General features: G+C 44.1%; 1 protein-coding gene across 5 annotated transcripts in view; it reads right to left on the reverse strand.

Moving 5' to 3' along the window:
• Positions 1-505: 505 nt before the first annotated feature.
• The window catches only part of LOC129868944 (kelch-like protein 13), a 99,765-nt gene continuing 82,632 nt past the window's right edge, over positions 506-17,638 (reverse strand). For all 5 annotated transcript variants that reach the window (XM_055943317.1, XM_055943315.1, XM_055943318.1 and 2 more), the window contains 2 exons: positions 8,410-8,523; positions 506-1,560 (listed from right to left, as the gene is read on the reverse strand). In XM_055943317.1, coding sequence (XP_055799292.1) covers positions 1,073-1,560; positions 8,410-8,523 — 602 coding nt within the window. In that variant the 3' untranslated portion in view covers positions 506-1,072. The remainder of the gene's footprint in view (positions 1,561-8,409; positions 8,524-17,638) is intronic.

Genomic DNA, 17,638 nt, shown 5'->3' on the forward strand with positions numbered 1-17,638 from the left:
CATTCAGTACTGTTGTAATTGTCATTAATACGAAAAAAAATAAAAAATTGGCCAATTAATCGATATCGGCTTTTTTGGTCCTCCAATAATCGTTATCGGCGTTGAAAAATCATAATAGGTCGACCTCTAATTGAGACAGCAGGACACTACGTTTTAACTTTGTGTGTACACCTACTGTTCATCCCATGCCTCTTGAGAACAATAAAAGCTTTTTCTATTTAAATCAGAGGAAAAATGGTTCATTCTGAGGACAACAATTGCTGAGGGGAGGGAGGTCTGAGGTTACAGCTGCTACTAAAGCAGCATAATGCATGATGTGAAAGATTACTTTCAACCAGTAAAATAGAGAGAAATAAACTAAGGGTTTTTTTCATGTGGAAAAGACACTTTGCAGGAGGTTCTAAAACAGATATTTATACCTCACGTCAGTTGACATTAAGCTTGATATGAAGAGAATGCATCAACCATGTGAACAAGTAAATAGCAAGATACTTTGGAGAGACTATTCTTTTTTCCAAAATCTTGTTTATTAAATTTAGAAAACACAATTTTGTTAACGGTTTCATAGCAATAGCAGGAAAGAACTGAAACTGAAAGAAGAGAGGGGGTGAAGGGCCCCGAGTTTAAAACCACATCTGTGTGGACCTCAGCTGCCCCTATTTTGCCCCTCTGGGGGGGGGTCAACTGCCCCTAACCTGGCACAGACTAAGAGCGTCAGTATGGTCATCAACAGCATGGTTTTTACCCGGTAACACGTCTAAAGAAACAGGACATAGTAAAACTCCAAAGACATCAGGTAGAAAAGTTGAATTGCAAAGTCACTCTTCAAGTCAAGGTATTTCCTGCCAAAATTTACCGAATATGCAACATTAACATTTAATTAGGTTGCCAAACCATATCGGTATGTGGATTTCATCACTAGGGGGGGGGTTCTGCACAGCTCTGGGGGAGGAAGGGGTGTATCGGGATGCAGTACAGATGTAGTCCAAAAGTGCAAACAATGTCTATGGAGTGTGGGGGGTTGTGGGGGTGTGAGCGGAGCGGGGTGGACTCCCCCCCCCACCCCCATTCTTCAAGGTGCTGAGAGGGGTGACTCTCTGGAGGGGGAGCCCATCAAGTCCTCTGGGGGAAAAACGGTCAGTGTGCAGGCTCGGATCCCGCCCAGCGACTCAGGCAGGTCAAACACTTTGTGCCACTCGTCCTTCTCCGGGTCGTACTTCTGCACTATCTCCACCATGCAGCGGTTGTTCCACGAGTAGCCACCCACCACGTAGATCTTGTTCTCGAACACGGCCACGCCCACGTCGCTCTGGCCCCGCAACATGGCGGCAATGGGCGTCCACAGGTCCAGGGCCGGGGAGTAGTACTCGCAGCTGAGCACATCATCGTAGTCGCTGGTGCCCCGGAAGTGATTCCCTCCGATGACGTAGAGGCGGTCGCCCACCGTGCACATACAGTGCAGGCCCCGCACCGTGGTCATGGGCGCTTTCTGAGTCCATTTGTCTGCATCTGGGTCAAAGCACATCAGCTCTTTCTGAAACGTGTCGTGAGTGATTCCCCCTGCAACACAGAAGAAAACAGGACCATGTTAAATAAGGTTGAAAATAGCCCTGGGGTCTAATCAAAAGCATTTAACGGACTGATCCAAAGGTACTGTACCTGATGGTAACTCAACCTCGACCTACATTCAGCCCTGCCACGTTGGGTAGCATGGGGGTGTTGGGTCGGCCTTGACCAGGCCCTGTTCTGTCCTGACAGTCACATGACCAGACCACAGCACTGCGACTGGCCACGCAGAGCATGTTGTAATCCTGAACACCCAGTTCACTCCCCCCAACCCCTCCTCAGAAACATCAGCCTGCTCTGCCCAGCAACACACACACAATGATCCCCATGCTTAACACCACTAACATTCACTGCACACATTTTCTCAGCCACATACTTGCAATAAAAGATAGATGCTATTATTTGTAACATAAATTCAAAACACTATTGCAGTGCATGTGTACACACATAGGTACTGTAGTGGTGGAAAAAGAGGAATAGACAGGACACACAAAGCTGAGGAAAAGTGGGGAGAAAAAAAAACAGGACATGTCCACAGGGAAGGCTCAAAATAAAGAGGAACACAATCCCAGCATGCATCTGGGTGGGAGCCAGGCAGCCCACACCTCCCTGTGCTGTGCAGAGTGGCTGGGAGTGTACGCAGCGCAGTGAGGATCTGAAGTACATGCCAAATGGCGCCCGAATCCCTCCACTGCTTCTGCTGCTGCCCAATGATCCCGCTCGCTCTCTTTACCCATTTCTTTCTTTTTCGTTCTGCCTCCCTACCTCATTAATCTACACCGGGCTATTTTTAAATCAATGGCCCAGACTAATCAGACGTCTATAACATCAACCTCTTCCTCCTCGACCAATAGAATACACACAGAGACAAAGTTAGATCCATTATCTTTTTTAAAGTATGTGTGTGTCATTAAAATAATCTCTGAGACAAGAAAGATATCAAACCCACTGATAGAATAGCAGCTTGATATGGGGTGTGGTTATTTTCTTGTTGAGCTACATCTGACTGCCCAAGGTTAGTAGCATCTTAGAGTAACTGATGTCTCTGGCCAGCAACCTTCAGAGCTTAAAATGGCTGAAGGATATGTCTACTGCAGACACATATTTGCAGTGGTGGAAAAAGTACCCAATTGTCGTACTTGAGTAAAAGTAACGATGCCTTAATAGAAAATGACTCAAGTAAAGTCACCCAGTAAAAATTACTTGAGTAAAAGTCTAAAAGTATTTGGTTTTAAATATACTTAAGTATCAAAAGTAAATTCTATTGCTAAAATATACTTAAGTATCAAAGTATAAATCATTTCCAATTCCGTATATTAAGCAAACCAGAAGGCACCACTTTCTTTTTATTTATATTTATTTATTTATGGATAGCCAGGGGCACGCTCCAACACTCAGACTTAATTTACAAATGAAGCATGTGTTTAGTGAGTCCGCCAGATCAGAGGCAGTAGGAATGACCAGGGATGTTCTCTTGATGTGTGGGAATTAGACCATTTTCCTAGCTAAGTATTCAAATTGTAACGAGTACTTTTGGGTATCAGGGAAAATATACGGAGTAAAAAGTACATAACTTTTTTCACTACATTCCTAAAGGAAATTAAGTCGTTTTTTGGGGTATCTGTACTTAAGTAGTACTTTCAAGTATTTTTTACTTAAGTACTTTGTACAGCAAATGTGGAGAGAGGGTAGATTTTGTTTTCATAGACGGGTTGGTTGTATAGCCACAAAACCGACACGTGCGCAACTATGGGGCAAAACAGACAGGGTTGGCTTTGATTGTTAACATGTAAACTATATTTCGTCTCCAATGTTTGTTGAAATCATAAATAAATGTGTACAATGAGAACATCTCTCTCAAATACATCATTACAGTTCTTGGTTAGCTAGCTAGCATTTTTTGTTGTTGCCATATTAGCATTGACATGAAATCAGTCCAAACACCTCAGAACAAGACATGGTATCAAGAACAAGATGAAACTAGCTGAAACGAGTCACCTATGTTTGTTTCCCCACGTGGGAGTTTCTTGTCATTATTGGTAGCTATCTGGCAAGCCAGAATCACAACAACTAACAGACTTCTGCCCCATTGAAGAGTGCGCATCGATGTTGACATTGTCAGCTAACCCATCTATACATTTGCCAAAAGTCAATCTCAGAGAGACACAATGTTCAGTTTCTTTTCTTTCTTTTTTAGGGTGTAGATCAGCTTTAATATTGCAGATAGATTGTAGCTTCCATCAATGTAATTGTCTTTGTTATAATTAAACATTTATCATTACAATTAATTACTACCGTTATTTAAGTTACTCTTATGATCTCAGTTTAACGATTGTTCTAAATGAAAGCTACTAAGACAAAAGAGTTGTCAAAAGACAATTGAAAGCATTTTGAGACTTTAAAATATATATTTTTGTACCTTGAAGACAGTAAATGGTTGTCCTTTCAAAGACACTTAAAGGCACCTGAGCTCATTGGTGGCGCTGCCTGGCCCGTTAGATAATATCTCACTATTATTGCCATACACTGGCACATTTATCGATCAATTTGTGGAGATAAAATTGTGCCGGGGCTTTGACTCGTCGTAAAAATGTATGACCTGTTTAGAGGAAGCACAGTGCTGGCACAAATGAGACCCAAACAACCGAGGCAGGGGAACACAGAGGAGCTAGACAAAACCAAGGGGTCAGCAAGTTCCAAAAATGATAATAGAAAGGATGACCAGATGTGAGCTTTAATGTCATTCCCCGGAAGATCTAGCCCTGGTCTTTGAACTAGGGCTGGGTGATATGGTCCAAATATCTTATCATATTTTTTTTTTTAAACTGGATGGTATTTTATGTTTTGGATAATAAAAAGTTGGACATGTGCTTTATGAGTAGTGAGACCCTAGGGTGGCAACACATACTTCCTAAGTGATTTCAATGGGTCTTTCTCCATTCTGATTGTTTTATACTGTTCAAATTCACACACAATATTTTCAGCCTTTTCATAAATGTCTGCATTTCTTGCACTCGTTTGAGATCATTTCCACGTAGGTCTGCACGATATGGGCAAACAATCTAGGCCTTATTTTTAACCAAATGTTGCAATTGCAATTAGACTTGCGATTTAGAGTGAAACACTTGGAAATAGAATGATTATTTAAATTCTATAGTTACAATATAATAGTGGGCACTTTGAATATAGCGTTTGACATGAAAATAGGGGCGGCAGGTAGCCTAGTGTTTAGAGCATTAGACTAGTAACTGAAAGGTTGCAAGATCGAATCCCCGAGCTGACAAGGTAAAAATCTGTCGTTCTGCCCCTGAACAACGCAGTTAACCCACTGTTCCTAGGCCGTCATTGAAAACAAGATTTAGGCCCAACATGGTAAGATAAACTAGCTGTTTGCAGATGTAAGAAACACAAACTAATAGTGTAATTATAGAACGCTAGTTGATTTATATTAAGAAGCAAAGTGAAAACTGCATCGGTGTCATCAACATTGTTGCACGTGCTGCATTTACCATGCAGACTGAACACAAGTTGTCTTGTGGTCGAGGAACAAACAAAAGCGCTCCTTGAGTAACGGGCGGGGCTAGGTCTGTGTGGAAAGCAGCATGAAGAGAGACAGAGCGGAGAGAGATGACTCAAGTATCTAAGTAAACTAGAACAATGGACATTACACACGGCAAATCACATTTAACAAACCAAACATTCAAATACCATTATGGAAGGTAAAGCAAAAAACCCAAACCAGTCCGTGCATCAATACCGGTATATCGTAAAATACGGTTTAACACCCAGCCCTACTTTGAACATGCCGGTACAGTAGGGCTGGCGGTATACCATATAAGCGTATTTATTGTTTGATTTGTTTAATGTGATATGCCATGTGTAAAGTCCATTTTTAGAGTTTACACCGCTACTTGAGTCATCCCCCTCTAGGCTCTCTCGCCCTCTCTCCATGCCACTTTTCACACAGACATAGCTCCGCCCCGTCAATCAAGGAGCGCATTTGTTGTTGCTTGACCATGAGACACTTGCGTTCAGTCAACATGGTTGTGTGACAGTAGTGGTAGTGTGAAGCCGTGCTGGCTGAGTGTCTGAGCCCCACCCTGGGAGTTGGAGCAGAGCTGTGATGGCCTGTGGCTTGACTCAATGTGTCAGCTCCATTCACCTGACAGGATGCCTTCAGACAACACGGCAGCACAGCCTCCGCCCAGCACCTGATCTGGAATGACAGCAAGACACGGCCTGCACCCCCACGTGGGCCATCTTGCACAGTGAGGTCGTGACCCCTGAGACATGGGGTGGAGCAGGAGGGCCGATCCCCAACAGAGACACGCTGGCTGATGATGTCTCCGCTCCACCTGACTTCCATCACAAGTGAGAGTTTGTAAACATGTGGGCTGTCAGGAAAGCTAATCTCGGCAGGTGTCCAGTTTCCTTGTAGGAATGCAGCTTGCCCCGGTGCTTGAGGGGAGCTTGTTTAATTAATAAGCTCTACAGTACAGACCTCTATCTGGAATGGTGGAGACACACTACATTCGGGAAGTATTCAGAGACCTTCCCCTTTTCCACATTTTGTTACGTTACGTAAAAAATCCTCATCAATCTACACACAATAATGACAAAGCGAAAACAGGTTTTTAGAAATGTTAGCAAATGTATTAAATCAAAAACAGAAATACCCAATTTACATAAGTATTCAGACCCTTTGCTATGAGACTCGAAATTGAGCTCAGGTGCATCCTGTTTCCATTGATCATCCGTGAGAGGTTTCTACAACTTAATTGGAGTCCCCCGTGGTAAATTCAATAGATTGGACATGATTTGGAAAGGCACACACCTGTCTCTATAAGGTCCCAGAGTTGACAGTGCATGTCAGAGCAAAAACCAAGCCATGAGGTCGAAGGAATTGTCCGTAGAGCTCAGACACAGGATTGTGTCGAGGAACAGATCTGAGGAAGGGTACCATCATTTTTTTTGCAGCATTGAAGGCCCCCAAGAACACAGTAGCCTCCATAATTCTTAAATTGAAGAAGTTTGGAACCACCAAGACTCTTCCTAGAGCTGGCTGCCTGGCCAAACTGAGCAATCGGGGGAGAAGGGCCTTGGTCAGGGAGGTGACCAAGAACCGGATGGTCACTCTGACAGAGCTCCATAGTTCCTCTGTGGAGATGGAAGAACCTTCCAGAAGGACAACCATCTCTGCAGCACTCCACCAATCAGACCTTTGTGGTAGTGGCCAGACAGAAGCCACTCCTCAGTAAAAGGCACGACAGCACGCTTGGAGTTTGTCAAAATGCACCTAAAGGACTTTGACCATTCTCTGGTCTGATGAAACCAAGATGTCTTTAGCCTCAATGCCAAGCGTCACATCTGGAGGAATCCTGGCACCATCCCTACAGTGAAGCATGGTGGTGGCAGCATCATGCTGTGGGGATGTTTTTCAGCAGCAGGGACTGGGAGACTAGTCAGGAATGAGGGAAAGATGAACAGAGCAAAGTACAGGGAGATCCTTGATGAAAATCTGCTCCAGAGCGCTCAGGACATCAGATTGTTGCGAAGGTAAACATTATGTGGTATTGAGCGTAGATTTGATGAGGAAAAAAACTATTTAATCAATTATAGAACAAGGCTGTAACATAACAAAAAGTGGAAAAAGTCAAGGGGTCTGAATAATTTCCGAATGCACTGTATCTAAGCCTAACCATTGCCCAGTGCCTCCAGGCAGACTCTTGCCATTTTAGAGAGGTGCATGTGCAGTGACGCAGCCTCATTCCACTCAGGATGACACTAAGAGATGCTCCGTCACAAGGAGGGAAGTTGACTTTTTGGTGTGATAATAGTTCAAACACACCAGGACCGTTATCCCGCTTGAGATGTTCTCAGTAAAGGAACCCAGAAGTGCCAGTCTGACTATAAGCAACATGCCAACCATTGACAGAAATACATAAAATAAATACAGAAATACATGCCAAAGCTAGAGCCACCAGGCCCATGTTATTCCTCTACTGGAGTCTGAGGCTGGATCAGAGCAGGTGAGGTGCCACTGGGTGAAGGAGGGTTACGATGTTGGTAGTAGGCTATGAGGTGTCTGGGTTATGCTTATTAACACGGTGCCCAGAGGCCAGGGGAGATTAACATAATCTCACCTGTGTGTTGGAGCTCTATGGAGCTGCACCTCCTGCACAGTCATCAACCCCTCCCTCTTTTCCTCTCACTCCCTCCCTCTCTTTCTCTCTGTACAGCATCACTTTGTATTAGTCACACATTGGGAAACTGGGGCTCATCTCCATAAGGCAGGATTTGTTTTCAATCCTATGAAGTGAACAAGCACTGGGCTGACTCCTACAGAGAGACAGGAGATTAGTCGCACCCAAGTCTACCACACAATCACTACTTCCAACCATCTTTACAATAACCCCCGAAATAGCACAGAGAACTGGACCCCAGTGATGTGATATGGGAGGGAGGGGTGAGAAGGAGCAGGGTCTGCAGGATTCCACTGTATGACCTTGTAATGAAGGATGCTTTACTGACATCACAGCCCGCTGTTTGGCAACGGATGGATGGCCCTCTCTCTGCTCCATCTTATGGCTAATGTGGGACTGAAACGATTAGGAAGCGTGACTGTCAAACATGTGAGGCTTTAGTCACCCACAGAAAAACCCACACATCTATCTTGTAGGACACCAGTCACTCTCTAAAAGAGAGCACTGCCATCTGGTACAGTCAGTGGCTCTAAAATATAAGTACAGTCAAATGGGAAAAGAGCCTCCCTCCAAGCCCTGGATCTAATAGGACTAAACTACCCACTGACATTAGTAACTTGATTTGGAGCCACATACGTACCTGAAATATACATGTAACCGCCGTACACCGTCCCTGCGTGGCCGTAGTGTGGCTCGTTCATTTTGGCGACATACGTCCACTCGTTTGTCCTCGGGTTATAGCACTCCACCGTGGCTGCATGGGGGAGAAAGAGATAGCAGAAAAAACGGAGTATTAGAGGAGAAAGTAGGTCAAGAGAGAACTAAGGAAAACAAACAGCTGCAAATGAGGCCTTGGAGGGTCTCAGTGTGGGAGCTGCTGAACTAGAGACGTAAATAGAGATCCCCCCCCCCACCCACCAACCACCACTCCCAAGCCCTTCAGTGTTCACTGCAGTAACTCTAGTCTACACACAGACTAGAGAGGTTGTGGGGCATATTCACTCCCCATTACACAATTAAGGCCTATACTGTACCAATATTTTTGTATTATGGATCCCCATTAGCTCTTCCAGGAATCCAGCAAGAACTAGTAGTAAGATACAAAAACTAAGGCAGTAACACACAATATTCAAACGTTTGGACACACCTACTCATTCAAGGGGTTTTGCTTCATTTTTACTATTTTCTACATTGTAGAAAACTGTGAAATAAAACATATGGAATCATGTAGTAACCAAAAATTGTTAAACAAATCAAATTATATTTTATATTTGAGATTCTTCAAAGTAGCCACCCTTTGCCTTGATGACAGCTTTGCACACTCTTGGCATTCTCTCAACCAGCTTCATGGGGTAGTCACCTGGAATGCAATTTTCACTAATGCTCTTGTGGCTGAATGGAAGCAACTTCCCGCAGCAATGTTCCAACATCTAGTGGAAAGCCTTCCCAGAAGAGTGGAAGCTGTTATGGCAGCAAAGGGGAGGACCAACTCCATATTAATGCCCATGATTTTGGAATGAGATGTTCGACGAGCAGGTGTCCACATACTTTTAGCCATGTAGTGTATCTATATATATATATATATTTTTTTGATTTTAATGCTTGCGTGAGCTACTTTATGGGTAATAGAGTTCCATGTAGCCATGGCTCTGTGTAGTACTGTGCACCTCCCATAGTCTATTCCGGACTGTGAAGAGACCTCTGGTGGCATGTCTTGTGGGGTATACATGGGTGTTCGAGCTGTGTGCTAGTAGTTTAAACAGACAGCTTGGGCATTCAACGTCAATACTTACAAAAATAAATAGTGTTGAAGTCAATTTCTCCTCTACTTTGAGCCATGAGAGATTGGCATGCATATGATTAATGTTAGCTCTTCGTAAACATTTAAGGGCCAGTCGTGGTCTGGGCCAGTTGTAATTTCCCCAAGTCCATCTTTGTGGCACCTGACCACACGCCTGGGCAGTAGTCTAGGTGCGACAATTGATTGACAGTTGATATTGTTGTTAAGGCAGAGCAGCGCTTTATTATGGACAGACCTCTCCCCATCTTAGCTACTGATACATCAATATGCTTTGACCATAACAGTTTACAATCCAAGGTTACTCCAAACAGTTTAGTCTCCTCAACTCGCTTAATTTCCACATTATTCATTACAAGATTTAGTTAAGGTTTAGGGTTTAGTGAATGATTTGTTCCAAATGGTTTTAGTTTTGAAATATTTAGAACTAACATTTCTTGCCACCCATTCTGAAACTGACTGCAGCTCTTTGTTAAGTGTTGCGGTAATTGCACTCGGTGTAGTAGCTGATGTGTATAGTGTTGAGTCATCCGCATACATAGACACACAGGCTGTAACGGCAGTCCTCCTCCTCTTCATCAGAAGAGGAGGAGTAGTGATCGAACCAAGGCGCAGCGTAGTGAAATGACATGATTTATTGAACACGACGGAAAAAACAAACTAAACTTGTATAAACAAACAAAACAAATAAACGATGCAGACAGACCTGAACGACGAACTTACATATAACGTGAAGAACGCAATGAACAGGAACAGACTACATAAAACGAACAAACCGCAAACAGTCCCGTATGGTGCAAACATATACACAGACACAGGAGACAACCACCCACAACGAACACTGTGAAAACGCCTACCTAAATATGACTCTTAATTAGAGGAACGCCAAACACCTGCCTCTAATTAAGAGCCATACCAGGCAACCCAATAAACCAACACAGAAACAGAAAACATAGAATGCCCACCCAAACTCACGTCCTGACCAACTAACACATATAACAAACTAACAGAAATAGGTCAGGAACGTGACACAGGCTTTCCTCAGAGCCAGGTCATTAGTAAAGATTGAAAAAACTAAGGTGCCTAGATAGCTACCCAGGGGAATTCCTGATTCTGTTGGAGAGACTACCATTAAAGAATACCCTCTGTTCTGTTAGACAGGTAATCCACAACATAGCAGGGAGTGTAAAGCCATAACATCTACGTTTTTCAAGCAGCATACTATAAATCGATAATGTCAAAATCCGCACTGAAGTCTAACAAAACACCTCCCACAATCTTTTTAAAATCAATTTCTCCCAGCCAATCATCAGTCATTTGTGTAAGTATTGTGCATGTTTAATGCCCTTCTCTATAAGCATGCTGAAAGTTTGTTGTTCATTTATTTACTGTAAAATAGCAATGTATCTGGTCAAACACAATTTTTCCCAAAGTTTACTAATGGTTGGTAACAGGGTGATTGGTCGGCTATTTGAGCCAGTAAAGGGTGTTTTACTATTCTTGGGTAGCGTAGTGACTTTTGCTTCTCTCCAGGCTTGAGGACACACTTTATTGAAGAGATGGCAAATAGGAGTGGCAATATAGTCCGCTACCATCCTCAGTCATTTTCCATCCAAGTTGTCAGACCCAGGTGGCTTGTCATTGTTGATAGACAACTATTTTGACATTAGAAATTCAAAATTACAATGCTTTTGTTTCAGAATTTGGTCAGTTATACTTGGATGTGTAGGTCTCTTGCTGGCATGTCATGACTAAGTTTGCTAATCTTGCCAATGAACAAAATCATTAAAGTAGTTGGTAATATCAGTGAGTTTTGTGATGAATGAGCCATTAATGAACGATGGAGCTGAGTTTGCCTTTTTGCCCAAAATTTAGTTTAAGGTGCTCTAAAGATCTTTTACTATCATTCTTTATATAATGTATCTTTGTTTCATTCTTCCTTTTGTTCTGTTTAGTCACATGATTTCTCAATTGGCAGTAGGTTTGCCAATCGGTTATGCAGCCAGACGTATTTGCCATACCTTTTGCCTCATCCCTCTCGACCATAACATTTTTCAATTCCCCATCAATCTACAGGAATTCAACAGTTTTTACAGTCATTTTCTTAATGGGTGCATCCTTATTAGTAACTGGAACAAGCTATTTCATAAACTTGTCAAGTGCATTGTCTGGTTGTTCCTCATTACACACCACAGACCATCAAATATTCTTTACATCATCAACATAGGAATCACTACAAAACCTCTTGTAGAACCTCTTATACACAATATTAGGTCCAGCCTTGGGAACTTTGGTTTTCCTAGATATGTCTACCATATTGTGATCATTACTAGATGGCGCCGACAGAGATGGTCGCCTCGCTTCAGGTCCTTAGGAAACTATGCAGTTATTTGTTTTTTAATGTATTATTTCTTACATTATTATCCCAGAAAATCTCAAGTGTTATTACATATAGCCGGGAAGAGCTATTGGATATAAAAGGGATGTCAACTTAACAACATTACGACCAGGAATACGTCTTTCCCGAAGCGGATCCTTTGTTCAAGACCGCCACCCTAGACATGAGATCTTATCCCAGAGGCCCACCCAAAACAACGCGGTCGCCGAAGGAGAGGCAGACGTAGCAGCCTACTGGTAAGACTCAGATGGCGAGCACACCATCCACCGCTTCCGAGCATATTACTCGCCAATGTCCAATCTCTAGAAAACAAGGTAGACGAAATTAGAGCTAGAGTGTCCTTCCAGAGAGACGACAGAGATTGCAACATTCTCTGTTTCACAGAAACATGATTCACTCTGGATATGTTGTCAGAGTCGGTACAGCCACTGGGTTTCTTCACACATCGCGTCGACAGAAACAATCATCTCTCTGGTAAGAAGAAGGGCCGGGGTGTATGCCTTATGATTAACGACTCATGGGGTAATCACAACAACATACAGGAACTCAAGTCCTTATGTTCACCTGACCTAGAATTCCTTACAATCAAACGCTGACCGCATTATCTTCCAAGAGCCGTGTATATCCCCCCAAAGCAGATACCTCGTCGGCCCTGAAAGAACTTCACTGGACTCTTTGTAAACTGGAAACCATACATCCTGAGGCTGCATTTATTGTAGCTGGGGGTTTTAACAAAGCTAACCTGAGAACAAGACTTCCTAAATTTTATCAGCATATCGAATGCGCGACACGAGCTGGTTGCATTCTGGATCATTGCTACTCTAACTTCCGTGATGCATACAAAGCCCTCCCCCGCCCTACCTTCGGCAAATCTGACCATGACTCCATTTTGTTGCTTCCAGCCAATAGACAGAAACTAAAACAGGAAATGCCTGTGCTCAGGACTATCCAACGCTGGTCTGACCAATTGGATTCCACACTTCAAGATTGCTTTGATCACGTGGACTGGGATATGTTCCAGATAGCCTCAGACAACAAGTTGATGTATACGCTGAGTCGTGAGCGAGTTTATTAGCAAGTGCGTCGTACCCACTGTGATTATTAAAACCTTTCCCAACCAGAAACCGTGGATTGATGGCAGCATTCGTGCAAAAATGAAAACGCAAACCACCGCTTTTAATCATGGCAAGGTGACTGGAAACATGACCGAATACAAACAGCGCAGCTATTCCCTCTGCAAGGCAATCAAACAAGCAAAGCGTGAGTATAGAGACAAAGTAGTTGCAATTCAACGGCTCAAACACGAGACGTATGTGGCAGGGTCTACAGTCAATCACGGATTACAAAAAACAAAGCAGCCCTGTCGGACATCGACGTCCTGCTCCCAGACAAATTAAACAACTTCTTTGCTCGCTTTGAGGACAATACAATGCCACCGACAAGGCCCCCTACCAAAGCCTGTGGGCTCTCCTTCTCCGTGGCCAACATGAATAAAACATTTAAACATGTTAACCCGCGCAAGGCTGCCGGCCTAGACGGCATCCCTAGCCGCGTCCTCAGAGAATGAGCAGACCAGCTGGCTGGTGTGTTTACGGATATATTCAATCAATCCCTATCCCAGTCTGCTGTCCCTACATGCTTCAAGATGGCCACCATTGTTCCTGTTTCCAAGAAAGCTAAGGTAACTGAACTAAATGACTATCGCCCCGTTGCACTCACTTGTCATCATGAAGTGCTTTGAGAGACTAGTCAAGGATCATATCATCTTCACACCACCTGACACCCTAGACCCACTCCAATTTGCTTACCGCCCTAATAGGTCCACTGACGATGCAATCACCATCACACTGCACAATCCCATCTGGACAAGAGGAATACCTATGTAAGAATGCTGTTTATTGACTATAGCTCAGCATTTAAAACCATAGTACCCTCCAAACTCGTCATTAAGCTCGAGACCTCGGGTCTCGACCCCGCTCTGTGCAACTGGGTCCTGTACTTTCTGACGGGCCACCCCAGGTGGTGAAGGTAGGAAACAACATCTCCGCCCCGCTGATCCTCAACACTGGGGCCCCACAAGGGTGCGTTCTCAGCCCTCTCCTGTACTCCCTGTTCACCCACGACTGCGTGGCCATGCACACTTCCAATTCAATCATCAAGTTTGCAGACGACACTGCAGTGGTAGGCTTGATTACCAACAATGACGAGATGGCCTACAGGGAGGAGGTGAGGGCCCTCGGAGTGTGGTGTCAGGAAAATAACCTCTCACTCAATGTCAACAAAACACAGGAGATGATAGTGGACTTCAGGAAACAGCAGAGGGAGCACCCCCCCATCCACATCGACGGGACAGTAGTGGAGAAGGTGGAAAGTTAAGTTCCTCGGCGTACACATCACTGACAAACTGAAATGGTCCACCCATACAGACAGTGTGGTGAAGAAGGCGCAACAGCGCCTCTTCAACCTCAGGAGGCTGAAGAAATTTGGCTTGTCACCTAAAACACTCACAAACTTTTACAGACGCACAATCGAGAGCATCCTGTCGGGCTGTAATACTGCCTGGTACGGCAACTGCACCTCCCTCAACCGCAAGGCTCTCTAGAGGGTAGTGCGTTCCACACAATGCATCACCGGGGGCAAACTACCTGCCCTCCAGGACACCTACAACACCCGATGTCACAGGAAGGCCAAAAAGATCATCAAGGACAACCACCACCCAAGCCACTGCCTGTTCACCCCACTATCATCCAGAAGGCGAGGTCAGTACAGGTGCATCAAAGCTGGGACCGAGAGACTGAAAAACAGCTTCTATCTCAAGGCCATCAGACTGTTAAACAGTCATCACTAACATAGAGAGGCTGCTGCCAACATAGACTCAAATCTCTAGCCACGTTAATAAATTGACTAAATAAAGGTATCACTAGTCACTTTAAATAACACCACTTTAATAATGTTTACATATCCTACATTACTCATCTCATATGTATATACGGCCATCGCTCATCCATATATTTATATGTACATATTCTTATTCATCCCTTTACATGTGTGTATAAGGTAGCTGTTGTGAATTTGTTAGATTACTTTTTAGATATTACTGCATTGTCGGAACTAGAAGCACAAGCATTTCGCAACACTCGCATTAGCAGATGTTAACAAGGTGTATGTGACCAATAAAATTTGATTTGATTTACATCCGATTGATTTGGATATCACTTTACAGCAGATTTCAGCAGCGTTAGTAAAGATGTGCTCAGTACATGTGGATGATTTCATTCCTGTGCTGTTTGTAAATTCCCTGGTAGATTGACTGATAACCTAAACTAGGTTGCAGGAACTGGTTAGAGTTTGAAGCTTTTTCATGAGTGTACAGCTTGATGAAAGCCAGTCAATATTTAGGTCACCCAGAAAATATACCTCTCAGTTGATATCACATACATTATCAAGTATTTCACACATTATCGAGATACTGACTGTTAGCACTCGGTGGTCTATAGCAGCTTCCCACAAGAATGGGCTTTAGGTGAGGCAGATTAACCTGTAGCCATATTACTTCAACAGTATTTGACGTACAAGAGATCCTCTCTAAGCTTCACAGGAATGTGGCTCTGAATATAGACCGCAACACCACCCCCATTGGCATTTCTGTCTTTTCTGTAGATGTTATAACTATGCATTGCTTACCACTATCTCATCAACAATATTATCTAAGTGAGTTTCAGAGATCAGTCAGGCTATTTTGAACACTTTTCTGGGATGGTTGACTGTTTTGATTGTATTACTGAGCACCGTATCAGAAGAAGACATGACAGTGATATATTTATGTTTGAGCTGATAGTGCAGGGTGAGCGGCACACAGAAAACTTCCTATTAGGGCCCACCGCCTCAGCACTTGACACTGGGGGCAAAGGCCACTTATAACTATTCAGTGGTGGTGTAGGCTAGCCTGAGGGCCAGACTGGGATGTTCACTCTACACTGTCTGGCCACTCAATTATGCAGTGATTTGTTAGGTCAGAAAAAGATTTGTCCAATCAAGTTTCCAGACAGAGTGCAAAGCTGATTTCTCAAGCTAGCTGGCACACAGGCAGACTGGTAGAGGAGTCTCCATATGCCAGTTAGAAGTAGGATATCATCATGTAGCCTAAAGGAGAAACTGGGCTGTCCAGGCAATGAGGTCAAACACTCAACCCTCCTATTTCCTGGTCACAAGATGCAATAACCCTGACCTCGCAGTATTGATCGGTTGACCCAGTTAGTGAGTGTGTGTGTTCCTGCCTGTGGCAAATGGCCCATTGTTCGTGAGGGCCCCAGGTCTAAGACAAACACAGGTCTTCATAGGAGATCTCCTAATGCTCTGATTATATCATAGTCAAGAGGATCTTCCTGGACCCTCCACTCTCCTTACTGATGTGCTTTGTGTGCAGAATGTGAGAGTAAACAGACCCCAAGAGTCAAATCAGCACCATGTTGGCACAAATAGACGAATTCCTGGCTGAGACTCAATATGGGCTTACTTTGGGTCTAATCCAGGACCAAATAGAAAGAGCTCTGGCTACAGCTCTGACATAGAAGTCCCAGTGTACCAAATGGATGTACTCCAATTCAAAGCATCAACAACGTAGGGCCATAGCGTTCACATTAGACCTACATCACGTTTCATCGTTCTCACGTCACAAATATTTGATGTGAGAACTTGTCAAAGGGGAGGCAACCTAGGCCTTATTAACAGTCCAAATCATTCTAGGAAGAACAAATATATTTTAAGGAATTTTACTGGGAGACTAAAATAGCAGCAGCAGGCATTAGTGATTCATTAGAACAACTTTTTTATTTTTTTTATTTTATCCCCTTTTCTCCCCAATTTTCGTGGTATCCAATCGCTAGTAATTACTATCTTGTCTCATCGCTACAACTCCCGTACGGGCTCGGGAGAGACGAAGGTCGAAAGCCATGCGTCCTCCGAAGCACAACCCAACCTAGCCGCACTGCTTCTTTAACACTGCTCGCCTCCAACCCGGAAGCCAGCCGCACCAATGTGTCGGAGGAAACGCCGTGTACCTGGCCCCCTTGGTTAGCGCGCACTGCGCCCGGCCCGCCACGGGAGTCGCTGGAGCGCGATGAGACAAGGATATCCCTACCGGCCAAACCCACCCTAACCCGGACGACGCTAGCCCAATTGTGCGTCGCCCCACGGACCTCCCGGTCGCGGCCGGCTGCGACAGAGCCTGGGCGCGAACCCAGAGACTCTGGTGGCGCAGTTAGCACTGCGATGCAGTGCCCCAGACCACTGCGCCACCCGGGAGGCCCCATTAGAACAACATTAATTAGTCTGCTATTCTTTCTCTATCCCCCACTAAACAATAACTGATGATTTGCAAGAATGCATTCTGAAAAATATCCAACCCTAATAAATTAAATAATAGGTCTGTCTCGCTACCAAGTACATTTGCACTCGTCTCCAGAGTGTTTGGTGCTTTAAGGTATAAATGCAAATGAGTGCTCAAGAGCTTTGGTTGCATGCTGCTATATTTACAAGAGCTTCCTACATTATTGAAACAGAGATAGCAGTGCTGTCATTGTTCCTCCCATGTTTGTACTCTGGCTGTCCTAGTAGATTGGATTAATATGACAAGCTTCCACATGGACCGTTATGGAGAGTGGCCATAGAGGC

This window comes from Salvelinus fontinalis, chromosome 13 (assembly GCF_029448725.1).
Source record: "Salvelinus fontinalis isolate EN_2023a chromosome 13, ASM2944872v1, whole genome shotgun sequence".
Lineage (NCBI taxonomy): Eukaryota > Metazoa > Chordata > Actinopteri > Salmoniformes > Salmonidae > Salvelinus > Salvelinus fontinalis.